The sequence below is a fragment of the Acomys russatus genome, chromosome 11 (genome assembly GCF_903995435.1).
Source record: "Acomys russatus chromosome 11, mAcoRus1.1, whole genome shotgun sequence".
NCBI lineage: Eukaryota > Metazoa > Chordata > Mammalia > Rodentia > Muridae > Acomys > Acomys russatus.
In genome coordinates this window covers 22,045,071-22,062,542 of record NC_067147.1, presented here as the reverse complement: position 1 = coordinate 22,062,542, position 17,472 = coordinate 22,045,071, and the positions used below count along the sequence as shown (strand labels likewise).

The following is a 17,472-nucleotide window of genomic DNA, read 5'->3' as shown; positions in this document are numbered from 1 at the left end:
CGTTTGCATTATAGGAATGGCATTGATATTTTCTCTCTCTCTCTCTCTCTCTCTCTCTTTCTCTCTCTCTCTCTCTCCTCTCTCTCTCTCTCTCTCTCTCTCTCTCTCTCTCTCTCTCTCTCTCTCTCTTTCTCTCTCTCTCTCTCTCCCCTCTACTGCAGTTCAGCATGAGCTCAGACCCAAAGTGCTGTTACTAGGTAACCATTCTGCATCTATGTTCACAAGAGGAGCTGTCTTTTCTCTTTAAAAAAAAAAAGCAATTTGACAGAAATCATAGAAATGAAATTTTTTTAAAATATCAAATAAAGAAATACCTCAAATAAAGAACACATCAGAAACAGTAACTGGTTTCAAGGAGAGGTCACCTATCCTATGTGGGGAGTTAAATCCAGGGGGAACATAGACTGGGTGTTGGCTGCTTCGAAATAAATGGACTTTATTACTTAATAACTGAGAGGAGCGCATAGAATGTTACTTAAAATAGTGTGGATGTAAAAACACATGGGACCTCAGTGTTTTGTTTTTGTTTTAAAGAAATACCTTATAGATGTGCTCAATCCTGATGCGACTTGATGAGCTGGGGTGGCTTGGTGGGGGGGGAGGCTTTTTCTGAGAGGAAGGGAAGCAGGGATAAGGGGAAAAGGGAGGATCAGGAGAGAAGGGAGAGGCTATGATTGGGATGTAAAATGAATGAATAAATAGCGTATTTTTAAAAAGAAAGACCTTAGAGGAGATGGGAAAGAAATCAGGTAGAGAAATACCTAGAAGAGACCAAGAGGGAAGAGAGAGATTGAAGAAAATGTGGTAGACAAGCCAGGCCTGCAGTTCACAGGGTGTGCAGATCTTCTGAAAGGGGCTTAATTTGATATACTGAGTGTCCACAATGAAATCTTACTGTTATTTAATTGGAACTAAAAATCACTGTGTTGTGTGGAACTGATACAAAGTAGCAAAGACGGGATGGCTCTGAGGAGAGCAAAGCCAGGGATGTAAAAATCTGTACACATTCTTAATCCACAAACTGGCTTTCAAAATAAACTTTCTAAGAAATAGTGACTGTTTTCATCCCAAACACTAGATAGAATCACACACACACACACACACACACACACACACACACACACACACACACACACACACACACACACGTCTCAAAAGCAATATGGCTGAGGATACTATGACCATTGTCTTTTCTTGAGACAGTTGCTCAACCGTCGTGTGTCTCCACCCTTCACATTAAACTGCCCTTCATCCTCATTGTGCAGTCAGCTTTGTCATAGGCCCTCCCAGATTCATGTCAAGATTGAGCCGCCGCTTTTCCTGCAGCCTCCCTGGCCTGCCTGACTTCTCAGATGTGTCTACCTTGGTTGCATTATAGTTGCTTATCTATTTACCTTGTGCCTTCCAAAGAAGTAATGCATTCAACGTAAGTCCATTCTTCAAACTGTCCTGGAGGCTTACAGACACGTTGCATAGGAAAGTCTGGCTTCTAAAACTGGCTGAGGACAGGCTAGTGACTGTGGCCACAAATGTATGATCCCTGTTTGGGGCAGGGCAGTTAATATGGTCTTAGGACCCTGGGAGGCGTTGTGTTTGCCCTTCCCTTTCCATCTTCCTTTGTCTTTGCCTAGCTGGACCAGAAGCTCTGCCAGCTTTGTGGCAGTGTTATGAGTACTAGCAACAAATAAGGACAAAGCTAGAATATTAATTACACTTACTCAAATCTACCAAAGACAGTATGCCCCTATGCCCATGCGTTCTATGACGTGAGTCCCACCAAAACTATTTGGGGCGAAATGCTTCTATAGTTAACAATTACACATATTTTTCTTGTCATTGTAGATGTTTACAGAATATACATTAGGATGTATTGCAAAATATAACATGAGACATGAGCTAAAGAGATGGTGCTGGAGGTGAGACCACTTTTATACTATGACTTTATTATAGATTTCTCACTTTTACTCCTTTGTCTCCAACTACGCCAGTGAAGCCTCTCAGGCCTTGAGCTCCCTGGAAAGGTAAAAAGAGAGGGGGAGGTGTAAGCAATTTCAATCAAAGTGCTCATTTCTTTAAAATATTCAGGCAGGTGCTGATCCAGAAGAAGTGTGTCATCATAATTAAAGGAGACACTAAAATGGTCATAGCACATGGACAAACATTTCTGGTTTAGAAACAGAAGTCCAAATGATATTCTAATCCTTAAACCTTTTGATAAAATTCTACAGACTTATACAACTCTATGCAAATTGAGTTGATACAATGACAGATGACCAAAAAAGGGAGATAAAAGCAGCAGACATAATGTCTTTGGCATCTTTTAATTCATGGGCAAAACCCACACTAGCATTTCCAACCCTTCAAGATCTGTTAGAAGTAACACAGTTTTAACCCTTAAAATAATAGCTACCTACAAATGTATACTGTCAAAGGAAAGCAGTTGCAGTCCAACCCATAAAGGTTTATGTACCAGAAATACAGCCTGACTGTCCATCAACCACCTGTCACCAGTATTTATTATGCTATTCCTATGATAAAGAGTGTGTTGAACTCCAGTGTGACTCATCCCAGGCACAGGAATGGATAGGTCTAAACATGAGGGGGTGGAGTGGTTTTCGGGATCTTTTTCAGTACTGAAATGGTGCTAGTCCCAAGGCAGAGGATTCTTCCATTAAATGACCTGGTAAAGAGTGAGCTTGGGTACTTCCTGGAGCACAGCTGGGTGCTCGCATGGAGGGTAGCTACTTTTAGGCATATACCAACTTTCCACACTGGCTTAGAATAAAGGCTAAGCTTTACAGTGACTGGTCTTCATCTTCACACTTGGAAAGGATGGAACAGTTCTGGGGCCAGTCTCCATTTATCTAGTTCTGTCACAAGTTCTGTGTAATCAATCAGAAATGGTCTGAAATTTCCAAGTACAGTATGAATCAGCCTGAATTAACAACTTAGGTTTTCAAGTGAAATATGGCCATATCAGACTGAACGCTCTAACGAATGTGGCTCATTTACTGACTCTGTGGGTAATTCCTGTACACACAGTAAAATAAATAATAACATGAATTACAAAGTAGTTGTGATGCAGGAACCCCATGAATAAGCTCTTAAAATGACTAGTCCTTGTACAAATATACAATAGAAACTTTCTTTTTGTAAGGCTATACACTGTTTTATAAGTGTGCTTGTAAAAATCTGAATTCCCCAGAAACATTTGGGCATACCTCCTCCCAAACACCAGGAGGTCAGCAGACACTGATAGCAATTGGCAGTTGACCTTTTGAGCTATATAAGATAAATCCATAATCTTTAAGAATAGATAGTTGTGAAAATATATAAACCTACATCTAATTTTCATCAGATCCCAAAAGGCAAAAACATACAAACTACACTATTGGGCATTATCCTCCCATGAAATAAGCTCCTTAACACTTCCTAGAAAATCTTGGGGAAGGCAAGCTTCTGGAGAAAATACTTGGACTCTTCCACAAAGTCCTCTTGAAGGTCTTATATAATACCAAGATAATACCAAGTCATTTAAAAGATTTTCCTATCCTGAGTAAACATTGAATAAAAATACTTTACTGGAGGTCCTTGGGCTCCGACTTCTCCCATTTCTCCCTGGTCACCTTCTTCACCCTAAAAAGTGACAGAGATAAATCACAGTAAATTTTATGTTAGCAAATGAATATAGAAACGGGCTAGGTCTTGTTCAGTACACTTTGAGTGTAATTATCATCCCCTAGACTGTTCTACTGTGTCATATTCAATTATACAAGTAGCCCATGTCAACTGCATAATAGTTAGGAAATGCAGGTAAGTGCACAAAAATACACCCAAAACATACAAGTTAGGAGCTGCTCTTTCAAAGTTTTCTAAAGAGAGAGAAGAGTACAAGGCGGGGAAGAGACAAGGGTGTGTATTTAGGATGGAAGTATGTGTTTCATGTTGTTACTAGGAAAACATAACTACATTATGAAAACTTTTCTGAAAATATTGTTATAATTTACATTTTACTTTCCATAAGTTATATATATGATATCACTCATAGAAAGAACAGTTTTTACCATTAAAATATGAATATTCATTTATATTTCCTTTGAATCATCCCATAGCTTAATTTTTATGGAAAATATTTATCAGTTATTTACTTTTGGTTAACATATCTTTGCTTTGGTAATTAGGCACTTAGTTCAATATCATGTATTGCATAGCAAATACTTTCTATGAAGACTAAAAGATGTGCCTCGGCTAGAGAGCTCCATTTCTTCTGTGATGCCACTATTACCAAAACTTCTACTCAGCTTTTTTATTATTGTTATAAAAATGTATTTTTATAATGCATTTTCATCTCAGGTAGGAAGAATTTGTCCACGTGTTTTATTTGTAGATACTCTTTTTTTCCTATTTGCCAGAATGTTCACTCTTCCAGATAAATCTGAATCGTCAGTCAGAAATGGGGAGATAGCGAAGTGGGTAAGAATTCTTGCCCCGCTAACATGAAAATCTGAGTTTGGATCCCCAGAACCTACATAACAAAGCTGCTAGTGGCTTGCATTTGTTCTTATAGCCCTAGTGCTGTGGGGGTGGGGCAGGGACAGAAGAGTCTTTGATGCTTGCTGGCTGCTAACTTAGCTCCAGGTTCACTGACAGACCTTGTCTCAAGAGAATAAGAAGAGAGCGATGAAGCAGGCCACTCAATATGCTCTCTGACCTCGATGTGTGAATACAGGTGTGTGTGACTGTGTACATGCACACCACACACACTCTTGCACGCGCACGCACACAAATGCACAAAATTTAAAAACAGAATCCTTGGGAGCATCTTCACAAAACACCATTTGTTTTGTATTAAACTACATTAGACTGCTTTATCCTAGAAGTCAGCGTATGCCTCTACTTAGTAAAATCGTTTTCCATTTTTATGAATAAAGTTATGTTATTCCCTTTGTAGTAGACTCAAATACTGCTGAAGTTTGTTCAAAGTAGTTTGCCTGTTGCTTTTTAATGTCTTTGGCATCTTCCCTCATATTATCTAGCTGTTGTTTGTACTTTTTGCTGTTTTATAAACTCTGATATACTTTAAAATGTTAAAGTGTTTCATAAAGAAACCTGCTCCCCATGGCACAGCATTTGTTGGGCATGCCAAAGCTCTGAGTTCTAATGTTTAGCACCACACACACGAGAGAGAGAGAGACAGAGAGAGAGAGAGAGAGAGAGAGAGAGAGAGAGAGAGAGAGAGAGAGAGAGAGGTCTGACCTCTGCTATTACAGAAAGGCAACACTATATATTGAGAAAATACTGAATATATCACTTTACATTTCTGTGGTAATAGTATCTGTAATTGTAAGATTATTCATGAGAAAAGTGTCTTACTTACTTAAATTATATATTAAAATCAATTCTATAATTTAATTACTGAGATAAAAAATTTTATTCTCATTTTTCTTGTTTATAACTTTAAATTATATTTATATTTAATATAACGTTTATATAAATGTAATATACTTATAATTTCCATAAGTATATCTTATGTTTACAAGGGTTTGTTCTTACACACAATAAAAATGAAGTACATTCAGAAAATTTAACAGCAGTATTAATAAATAGCATTTAGGCATTTAGTACAAAAAAACTAGATTGTGTTTCAATGAGTTACACTGAATTTTTTCATTTATTTACTCAGAAGGAGCACGCGCACACCACGTGCATCTGTGGAGGCCAAAGAACGACTTACAGAACTTGGTTCTCCCAGCACATGGATTCTGGGGCTCAAACTAGGATAGGCTTGACAGCAAGCATCTTTACCCACTGGGCCATCTCACAGGCCCTGGGACTTAATTTTTAAGTGAACTGTGAAAATCTTATTGGTTTTAATATCATAAATATATCCAGATTGTATTTTACTAGAACTTATGATAGACCGTGAAAAGAGGTAGTCCTAAGCTAAAAGCTATTGCAAATCGCTAGTTCAAGGAGTGGGTAATTATTGTGTGAGTGTCATCAAAGATTGACTTATTCTTACTCTATATGTACGAGTGTTTTGCCTGTAGGCCAGGAGAGGGCATCAGATTCCCAGGAACTAGATTGAACTACCATGTGGATGCTGGGAACTGAACCCTGGTCCTCTCTGCAAGAGCAGCGAGTGTTTCTAACTGCTAAGCCATCTCTCCAGCACCACATGAGTATCATTGAATGTTACTTGTTTTTATTGCAGAGCTATCAAGTCACTGCACGAACAGCAATGATTGATAGTCTCCTGCAAATGTCCTTATCAGGGTATGGCATAGTTCTCATAGATTTTCCATAAAACTTGGAGTAAGATGTTGGAAATAAACATTTCTCCTGCAGATGAAAAGCACACACCTAATCAATAATCACAAATTTTAAATGACACGTTTTGGAGAGATGCTATTTATTATCATTTTACTAGAAGAATTTTGAATGGCTACTGAGCTGCGGTATGATCGTGCCAAGGCCATAGTTTTGGTATTAGGATTTCACTAGTCATTCTTGTCTTCCTGGACATGTTTTTTTTAATCTCCATTAGTTAATTAATAGGATACATTCAAAGGCAGACTGTGGATCTGAATGAGAAGTGATGACCAGGCCTTTCTTCATCAATCTACTGTCAGTTGAGGCTCAGTCCTTGAACGGCTCAATCATCACTCGTGTACTGTCATCCTACCTCCGTGTGCCTCTTTGAAAGACCCCACTTAAAGTTTAGGTTGGTACAAAAATGTCACATGAACTAAATGAATCCTCAACATCAACTGGACATTTGTCCAACTGCATAACATAAAAAAACAAACAACAAAAAAAAAACAGCAAGTTTCCCACTAAAGACAAAAGCCAAATTATTTTAGGTTTCATATAACTAACCTGTGGGCACCAAAAATAATAGTTTGATGGACACAGGAGAGGAACACCCTGATTAACAGCCCTAACCCTAACCCTAAGTCCTGTGGGATAAAGTAGAGACAGCTCTCCAAAGGAAAGGGTTGTCAGCATGAGGCGGGATGTATCAAACACTGGGGCAAACAGAAGTCCACTGTCTGCTTTATTACATGTATCTCACCAACAGCCCTGGGTCTAATTTAATGTCCTTACTTGCCTGTTTTTGTGGTTAGCTAGTGTGCTCATATATTAACATGTCATGATTAATTTAGTCAATCCCCTGCGATTGAGCATTAATTTTGCTCACTTCTGAGCTTTCAGAACCTTGAGTAAACCATGGCACATAGTGGGTCCTTGATGAATGTTAGTTGACTTTTCAAAATTATACATTTTAAAATTCGGTGGAGGAATAGGCATGCAGAGAAACAGGACATCCACTCTTTCTATTCATTCTAGTTTGGCATCAGAACCACAGCTATTTCGTTCCAGATAAATAAAATATCTTTCCTATTCACAGCCTTTATAATAAAAAGACTGAAAATAATTTGCAAACTGTAATAGGGCACAGAAAATTGGCCTATTTGTACTGATTATACAAGTGAGGTTATTCAACAGACTGATTTGGGCTGAGGAGTTCAAGGATATTAATACTCAAAGATATTTTACCCAAAAAATAAACTGCCTCTCCAAATCATTACTGTGGAGCAAAAAGGCTAATATTTTACTACAACGTAGTAATGATATGAACAGATACAATCAACAAGTTAGCAGGCCTGCCTGCACTAATAAGAGTGGTATGAATTTGTAAAATATTATAAAATTTACTGAGAGAATGAGTCTACTATGCAGGAAGCAAAATTATTAGATATTTATGGGATGAGATGGCAACCAAGTCACCTTGCTTTACATAAGTTTTTTTGACAGGGTATTTCAAACCCAGTACAATACAGATTCCATATCTCTACAGATAATAACATGCTAATACTACCTTTCAGCTACTTCAAGCCTAAATTATAGTCAGATGAGATCACAAATAAACAGACGAATTAGTTCAGATCCTGAGAAGAGGACTTCAAGGCCAATTGTCTAGAAAATCTTGTGTTTCCTACTTTCAGATTGCTTGTAAAAACTTTACAATTATCATAAACCTTGGGGAAAAAAAACTAGTGACATAATGTTTGACTGTCATCCATCTCGATTAAAAGTCTAAACATGATATATTTGAAACTGAAAGAAGATGTAGTCGATATGGGAGCAAATAAGGGGAAAAAAGTCAGGCATTTTATTGTCGTTTCTGTAACTAAACATCTTAGAATTCTATACTTAGAATACACCAAGCATGTAGTTTGCCAAAGAAATAAAATATCACACTTTCCCAATCCTCATAATTTCTTATAGTGAAAATAGTCTTTACTTCATAATCACAATTGACCACTAAACGCTCATTTTCCTTACCTTGTGTCCTTGTCTTCCTGGCTCACCAATTTCTCCTTTTGCCCCTTTATGACCCTAACAAATGTAAAAAGAGATACAAATAAATGAAGCTGCTCTGGGCTTGACACCAAAAGTGACCAGAAGGCTCATAAAGTTGTTCTGCCTCCCTAAATCTGTGTAAAAATACTACTACGAGAAAGATTATGTCACAAAGCTCAACACTGCCTTGGTAGCTTTATAGCACCAGGTACACTACGTGACTGATTTTTGTGATAAGCATCAGCATTAGCTAAGAGGAAAATACTCTTTAGACCTGCAACTGCTCTGTCACCCAGGGCAACAGCACAATGCACTGGTATGGGCCTTCCCCCCCCCACCCTCCCTTCTCCCAAGCTTCCTCCCCAGGCTTAGTTTAAAAGCCTTCAGTTCTCTTTGGTAGTTTAACCCTTTCAGAAGCTGGCCCAGCTGTCACTTGCTCTCTTGCTATCTCTTCCACCTCCCCTATGGCCAACTCTTTCTGGAAGTAGGAAGAGGGCTGGCACAAGACTCCTCAGGTGTACAGGGTGTTCCTTCAGCAGTGGGAAGTGCAGAAAGGGAAAAGCAAAGGGTGTAAATAAAACCCCAACCCCTGCCAGAGGTGCCATTTTTTCCACCGCACCTGGGCTGGGGTGAAGCCCAGCAGCAGCACGAAGCAAACTGTAAGGTAAGTTTCCTTAATCAGACTGCTAAGACTTTCACCTCTCTCTGGTCTTTTGGAAGAACAAGACTCCAAGGCAGGTCTAACTACAGTCAGAGAACCCACCAAACTACAATTAGAGAAAACCCCTTGGAAACCCCATACCTTTTAATTCCAGGCTCTCTAGATCAGAACAGAGCAGGAAGGGTCTGGAATTTCTTAGAATCACTTTAGACTCAGAGCATGGTCAGGAAAGCAATTTATCCCCAGCACATTTTTTCTAAGTACACTGCTTTGAAGTATCATAAAGACAATACCATTAGGAAAATCTACACTACACAGTTTTCCTAATTCTTTTTTTTTTTTTTAACCAGAACATTTTCAAATTCACATATGCACAGAATATATACACAGTCTTCCTCCACATCCCTCCCACTGTCTTCCTCCCCACAGAAGATAAATATATGGCCCTGGATTTCATATTCAAGTTTCCTGGCCCACTGTATACTTTGAGCATTTCCTTCCTAAACTACAGACATCCTATAACTAAGAGCGTGCACCTCAGTCAGCCCATCAGGGACACTGGTTAGGATTTCTAGGCTGAATTTGTACCACAGACAGAAAGAGCAGAGGTAGACTTGACTAGTCCATCCAAGGCCAGTGATGAAACGCTCCCCTCTTGCTGTGCATGTAATACTTTTGGAGGTAGAATAACAGAATTACTCTTACCCTCATGCCTGGTAGGCCTGGATATCCAGAGCGACCTGGTGGGCAGGAATTGGGGCACTGAGAGAGAAAGAGAGAGAGACAGAGATGTAAACTAGAGCACCCATTTTGTAACAAGATGAAATTCTTTTCAAGTAAAACAAGATGGAACTTTTTTCAAGGAGTCCAGCTATAAAACTCCAAAGCAATAACAATCATTAAATAACTCTGAATATCTCTTTCCTTGGTTTTTCTTTTTCAATATAGAAAAGTGCAGAAAGTTCAATAGATATCTTGCCATGTGCTCATCTTCTGCCTGTTACATATTAGTATTTTATCATATTTATCTCAGATTTAATAAAGGAAATACAATTCTTAAGACAGCCTTTCACCATATGGCCAAAGTTACATTAGTGCAATTTACCACATCTTTTGACTACTGGCCTAAACATAAAGCATCTCCCAGAAGTGGAGTACTGAAAAGTCACACCTGAGGCATAAAGCCAATGGCTAAAAAAGAAACAAAGACCCTTCTCTAGTGAAAACACTAGCATAGCCCAAGGTTACATAAGCCACCAGCCTACAAGCCCCAAGTGACTCTGGGTCTGAGTTAAAGAAAAACATAGAAGTCTAGTCTATTCTAGTCAGATCCTTTTAAAGTCAGCTCATCTGAAGACTACACGCCCTTTAAATTAGAACTATCATGTTGCATACATATATAAAACATCATGATTAAACTCATTGTTTTATATTGAGACATGCTAATAAGAAAGAATTATAGACCACATTGTATTAAAAGGAAAACTCTTACCAAAGGGTCTCCATCGTGAAATCCAATGGTTCCCTAAGTAAGTGAAACACTAAAGTTAAGAATAAAACTAGATGATTGACTCCAACTTATGAGTAATAGAAATTTCAGTGCTCAAAACTGTAATTAAGATATTATATTTATAAGATACAATGAAAAATAGAAACATATATGTTAATGCTTGAAGACTTGATTCATGGATGATACCTTCAAAGATCCTAAACTATAGCTGGCATCTCATTGCAGAGATTAAATGACTGACAATGTAGACAAAGTAAGAAACCCTGAGACATAAATAAAAACATAAAGTCTCATATTCTTAAAGTATTTTTTATTTCTACCATTAAAAAAACTCATCAAGAACTAATTTGTCTGAAAATACATGTCAAAGTTCTGAGCACTTAAGAAATCACAACCATTAAAAGGCTGCAATCAAATAAGATGTCTTCTGGGAAAACCTCCTTTTAGATTATTGTGGCTCCTCTACTTCTGTTTCCTGATTCTAAAATAAACCAGGCTTCGGGTGGATTGAAAGAGAGGGGGGCGGGAACAGTAGCTATTTTGGAATCATGAAACAATGATTTAATTAATAGACACTTCCACGTTTGTGTCTGTGGTTTCTTCAATTCCTACTCTCAGATGCAATATAAATTTAAGCTGAAAATTACTTACACTAGGTCCTGGGGGTCCAGGAGGACCAGGTGGTCCTCTTTTCCCAGGGTCACCCTAGGACATTTCAAAATAAAGACACAGTAGTTACACAAGGTTAAGAATACAGCACATAAAACCAAGGAGTCATGCGAGAACGGCATGACTAGAAAGTTTAGCCGACTCAGGCAGGCATAGACCTACCACCAAAACCCAATTAGTTGTATGGCACCACGCAAATAAAAACCTCTGGTCTGACCAAGATAGAAAACAAACCAAAAAAAGACACAAGGGAAAACACAAAACCTATTATCCATAGGATGATCACTATATCCACTTGAAACACAAACCAGTAACCCCATGTGTTGTTCAGGTTGGCCTACAGATGAACCAGTGTAGCCAGTATTAAGTAAGACATCCAGACAATGAGAGAAAAAAAAAAAAAACTTGCGCCCAGCCTGAAGCTGAGAGTGGAGGATCCATCTCTGCAAACCCATGTCTTGTTTCTGCGGTCACTGAGCTCTTGCAGTGGGCAGTAAAGCAAATATAAATAAGTTCAAATAAGCCATTCAGATGAAAAATTTTAAATTACTCTGGATGTCCGATTTTTATTATTGGTCCATTTTTCTTCTTAATAGTATACATAAAAAGTCAGGAGCATCATAATTATTTTAAATATACAATCATTTGTATTCATTTCTTTATAACATATATGTAAGTAACTTTGCAAAGAGGAAACATATGTACACAGCAAGAAAAATACCTGCTATCTGACCCTTTTCCTCAAGAAACTCATAATTCCCTACCTTATCACAACATCAGTGCTTCAAGACTTTTAAATATTTACAGGTTATCACATAAAAGACTTTTTAACAACAATTCTCTCAATCAAGTTCAGTTTCTTCCTGTTTAATTATAATTAAATTCTGATTATAATTTAATGCCTCTACTATAAATATACATGGTGATATCTTAGTGTTACTGCTTAATTTCATATGAATATTTTAACACACACCCAAAAAAGCCACTGGATCCAATCTAGATGAGAGTTGTAATAATGGAATTGCACTCCCCAAGTTGAAACTCAATCCTGAAGTTAGAAGAAAATGCTTAAAGGGAAAATAAAATCCGGCTACACTTTTTGGATTTTGGGAGAAGGTGTACAATGCCTTCATCACCAGCATCTTCTTTCAAATTAGCAAATGTCAATCAAAATATACCATAGTACTCACAATAGGTCCTACACGGCCCAGTTCTCCAGGAAGTCCTGTGGTCCCAGGAGGTCCCTAAAGTCAACAAACCAAATGGACAAACTGACTTATCGATATGTTTTATCATAAAAGCTTTCAAAGATGATAGACAGCAGACTTAGAACTATCCATGTTTGCTAGTGTTGGCTTGCAGTGAGACAATAATTGACTTAACCAAACTTTAACCGTTTAATAGGAAACAGAAATTTCTTAAATTGGTAATGTTCCTAGTTGGTATTTTTGTTAGCAGAGTAGACACACTGTCGTTGGGGATGGTGTGACATCAATATAGACGAGTCTACAAGCCCCACTGGTTAGATAGGTAGGTTCAGGGTCAGCTCAAGCTGTGAGAAATAAAATATTTTCTAGAATATGTAAAAATTAAGAATGAAATGATACGTACAGGGGGTCCTGGAATACCACGGCCCTAAAAGATCGAAATAAAAATATTTATGGCTTGTGGTTTACACATATGTCATACATCCTATAAACACCAGTCTCAGACAGGGCTCATTTCTCGAGAAGCTGACAGCCTCTCACTGCCTAGGAGACAAGTGATGCTCACTGGAAAGAAAACCAGGATCGTGGAAGCATTGCTGACCAATACTGGTTTGCTAAGGACTTTATTATTTTTTTTTTAAAGCATTCTTTTTTTTTTTTAAGTTTATTTATTTATTTATTGTGTATACAATGCTCTGCCTCCATGTACACCTACACACAAGAAGAGGGCATCAGATCACATTATAGATGGTTGTGAGCCACCATGTGGTTCCCGGGAATTGAACTCAGGACCTCTGGAAGAGCAACCAGTGCTCTTAACCTCTGAGCCACCTCTCCAGCCCCTTGCTAAGGACTTTAAAAAGAAAGTCAAAGAGGCCATTTGTGCTCGCTCTCACTCATATTAGTACACAAGTCATTGGTGCTCACCCTTACTCACAGAGAGGTATATCACAACCAGATAGTTTAAAGACTTTATTCACCTGTAAAAAATTCTACATTAGAGCTTTACGGGTTGTTATAAATGATATTTAGACATTCCCCAAGCAAGCTATAGACACAGAGAGGCAAAGGAGTGGATCTTTTTTTTTTTTTCCCAGAAATATAACCCCTTTGGGACTGGAGAAATGACTCTGTGTTTGCTGTTCTTCCAGAGGACCGGAGTTCTGTTCCCAGCACAGACATCAAATGGCTCTCAGCATCTGCACTTCCAAGTCCACGGAATCCAGTACCTCCTGGCTTCCAAAGCACTTGCATTTACATAGTACATATAAACCCACGCAGGCTCACACACACACATACATTTAAAAACATATTGTAAGAATACGTTCCTCCCTCCTTTTAACGAGTATGGCTATATTTCCACACACTAAGTATAATAGATATTTAAATTAACTTTGTATCACTCCTGAAATTACTTATAAAGGGACTTTGGGGAGGGTGGTTTTGGGTTTTGGGTTTTTCAAAACAGGGTTTCTCTGTGTAACCTTGGCTGTCCTGGACACACTTTCTAGTCCAGACTGCCATCAAAATCAGAGTTCCACCTGCCTCTGCCTCCTGACTGCTGGAATTACAGGTGGGTGCCACCGTTACTGGCACTTATTATGGGATCTTTATGGAATATGCTATTTGGTTTTAAAGCTCCCTTTTCTCTGTCCCTCATGGCCCTTTATTTACAGTAGACTATAACAATCACAGGTTGAGGCCACATATCATTTATCCACCTGACCCTGAGCCCCCAAACAGAGCTTCCAACAAGCAAGAAACGGGGCAAATGGAGATAATTGTGCTAAGCAAATTAAGTCAGTCTTGCAAAGGCAAACATTACTTTTGTTTTGTTTTGTTTTTAAGTTGTGAATCCTAGATTTTTATATAGATCCATAAAATTGTGTTTGTATTCATGATGTAAAAGTAGAAATGAAACTGGGCAGTGGTGGTGCATCTCTTTAATTGCAGAACTAAGGAGGCAGAGGCAGGCAGATTTCTATGAGTTTGAGGCCAGCCTGGTCTACAAAGTGAGTTCCAGGACAGTCTGAGCTGTTACACAGAGAAGCACTGTCTTTAAAAAAAAAAAAAAAGTAGAAATGAAACTGACTGGGGGACCAAGGTAATCAATAGAAAGGGAAGGGTTGATTTTTAAAAAGCAAAGAAAACAGGTCAAATAGAGAGAGAACACAAACTAATAATGATGATCACAGCACAGAGGGGGAAAAAAGCAAGAAAGACAGGAAAATGGAGTCTAGTCCTTCTATAACCAAAGATTAACTTCCCTGTGCTTCCCTGCTAAGCAGTGCTGGGATGAGGTGGTGACAGTTCATCCATTGAGATTTTATCAGATACACAACTGTGCCTGACGCACAGATTATGAGCAGCATGGAGCATGGCTGAGATTTAAAGTATTAGACCTTGCTGTTATTGCTCAAGATATGTTTTCTGTCATCAAGGCAAGAAACACCAGTTGCAGCTAGGCACTGGGGCTCACATCTGTAATCCCAACACTCGGGAGGCTGAGGCAGAAGGACCATTGTGAGATTGAAGCCATCCTGGACTACGTGGTGAGCTCCAGGCTAGCCTAAGCTATATACAGGGCACAACTCTTACTGTCTCAAAATTAAATCACATTAAGGAATCTCACCTGATATGCACCTGCATTTTATCCTATACATTCGAACTTTTCTACTCGCAATAGATACACTTACCACACCAGATGAGCTATATACCCTTTGTCATGAGTGTTATGTAGAAAACTGTATTACATTTTTCATCACAATGGCAGTTTCACCTAAAAGGAGATTTTTCAGTTTGGTTGCTTAACTGCATAGAACACTTACTGGGAATCCACGAGACCCAGGCACACCGGGTTCTCCCTAAAAAGAATAAAAACAGCTTCACCATGCTTATCTCTTTGAATATGAATATGCTCAAGTTGAACAGATACCAAAATCATTAATACAGTTCAGGTTCCAGTTGATTTGCAAACTTTCTTTTGAGGTGGTTTGTGGGCATTTGAGGACACTACAGGGCTAACTTACCTTTTGTCCCCTTGGTCCAACGGAGCCAGGGGATCCATCAGGTCCTGTCAATCCCTAATAAAGTGGAAAAAATGTGTCATCGCTATCATAACACCCCTAGAAAGACCACTGGGCAGAAAGTTTTTATTTTACTAGTTATCTGTAGGTTGGTTACACATGGATAACGCAAGTATTTATAAAGTAATACTTTCCAGTATATCCTCGTTTTAAAACATTTACCATGAGATCTGATTTTGACTTCTCATCTGCTGAAAATTTTACAATTTGGTAATTGCACTGTCACAGGTTCAATGATCTTGTGGGATTTTTAAGATCTCTGCTTTGAGAAAATACAATGTAAAAACTTCAGTTGATTCTTCCCTTTTCCATATTATTTATCTATTTTACTTCACCTACAAAATACAAATACTGCACTTTCTAGATGTGAGACAATAGTGTCTTGAAAGCTAATGCAATGTTTTCTTAATATGAACTAAAGACAAATAATTTTAAACCGTTTAGCCATCTTCTAGCTACTCAATAACTTAGTGAAGAATATTAATTTTTACATTAAAAAAGAAACTTGAAAGCATGCATTTTCCCCAGTAAAACAATGTATCCTACCTGCTAGGTAGAGCTTAAACCTAGTATATATTTCTAGCCATCATAACACATGCTAAAATGTATTAAAATATTTTCTAGGCATTTTTATTGTTACTATTAACACTCATTTCATCATCTTCTACAATAAAAAGTAGATATGGAACCATTATAAGGCTACCTGCATGTCACAGGTTCCACATTTGACAAATGAATTTCAGTTTTTATAACTTTTTTTTGTAATTCATCATTTTTACGTGTTGTCTTTGTGACATAATCTTTAAATTCTGTTTTCTTAAAGATAAATATGTGTGCACATACATACAAAAATCTCATAAAAATCTGTATTATCGAGATTTTAAAATTACTTAGACAATACATAGAAAAGTCTCTTAAAACTATGGAAACCGTGTGCAAACCAGATTGCTGAAATCCATGACATAAATATCAAATTGATGCTTTTAGGCCATCATATAGATCTTGTAGTCTATCATTTTTTACATTTTTAATTTTATTTTTAATTATGGGAGTATGTACATGTAAGTGCAGGTCCCTGAGGAGGCTAACAGAGGCCAACAGATCCTTTGGAGCTAGAGTCATAAATGGCTGTGAGCTGTCCAACATGAATGCTGAGAACCGAACTCTGGTCCTTTGCAGAAACAGTAAGATTTTAACTGCTCAGCCATTTCTCTGGCCCTGACATTTTTAATTTTTTTCTTACCAAGTCCTCTAGCAATACCATAAGGTGACCCAAAGAAATTAGAAGAGAAAAAATAGAAAAATGTTAATTATTGGAAATTTACCACCAACAAAAAATATTAAACATACACAATTTTTAAGATTTCAGTTTTCATTTCCTTAGCCAAATTATAAGATTATTGCGCATGAACAAGAGCTATGACATAATTCATTGTTGAATGCTAATAGTAATAAACCGTTTGCTTTCCCGGATTTAGCGAAGACAGCACACATCCAGGAGTACTCTCTTGATGTATGTTTCGTTCATACATTTTTAAAACCTTGGGGCTTGGATCCTCTGAGTCCTGCTTCATATATACACCTTCAAAGACAAATCATGCTCAAATTTCATACACAAAGTCAACTGGCCTTCTTCACTTTGTGCCTGGAATAATTGAAACAGCAGATGGTGATAACTGCTATATGTAATATACAGAAGTGTAATCGAGTATTACATAACCAGCTCTCTCACATCTACAGTGTCTTTCGTAAGATCTTAGCAATTGTGTCTACTATTAGTTAAGTGGAAAGAGAATTTGGTGTTGGGTGTTGCAGTGAAGTCTGTTATGAAAAGAGCGAGCTTGCCTGGGGCAGTGGCTCGTGACCGTAGTGTTGGCACCCAGGAGGCTGAGGCAAGAGAGCTGCTAGCTCAACACCAGTCTGGGCTACATCCAAGTTGTTTCACTGCCAGAAACCATGTCTCAGGTGGTA

General features: G+C 38.0%; 1 protein-coding gene across 1 annotated transcript in view; it reads right to left on the bottom strand.

Moving 5' to 3' along the window:
- Col9a1 (collagen type IX alpha 1 chain) overlaps positions 1–17,472 on the bottom strand; it is a 113,036-nt gene that overhangs the window by 39,756 nt on the left and 55,808 nt on the right. The window contains exons 14-23 of the mRNA XM_051152681.1: positions 15,445–15,498; positions 15,244–15,279; positions 12,819–12,842; positions 12,398–12,451; positions 11,190–11,243; positions 10,521–10,553; positions 9,734–9,790; positions 8,350–8,403; positions 3,583–3,636; positions 1,960–2,013 (exon numbers count right to left, since the gene is read on the bottom strand). Coding sequence (XP_051008638.1) covers positions 1,960–2,013; positions 3,583–3,636; positions 8,350–8,403; positions 9,734–9,790; positions 10,521–10,553; positions 11,190–11,243; positions 12,398–12,451; positions 12,819–12,842; positions 15,244–15,279; positions 15,445–15,498 — 474 coding nt within the window. The remainder of the gene's footprint in view (positions 1–1,959; positions 2,014–3,582; positions 3,637–8,349; positions 8,404–9,733; positions 9,791–10,520; positions 10,554–11,189; positions 11,244–12,397; positions 12,452–12,818; positions 12,843–15,243; positions 15,280–15,444; positions 15,499–17,472) is intronic.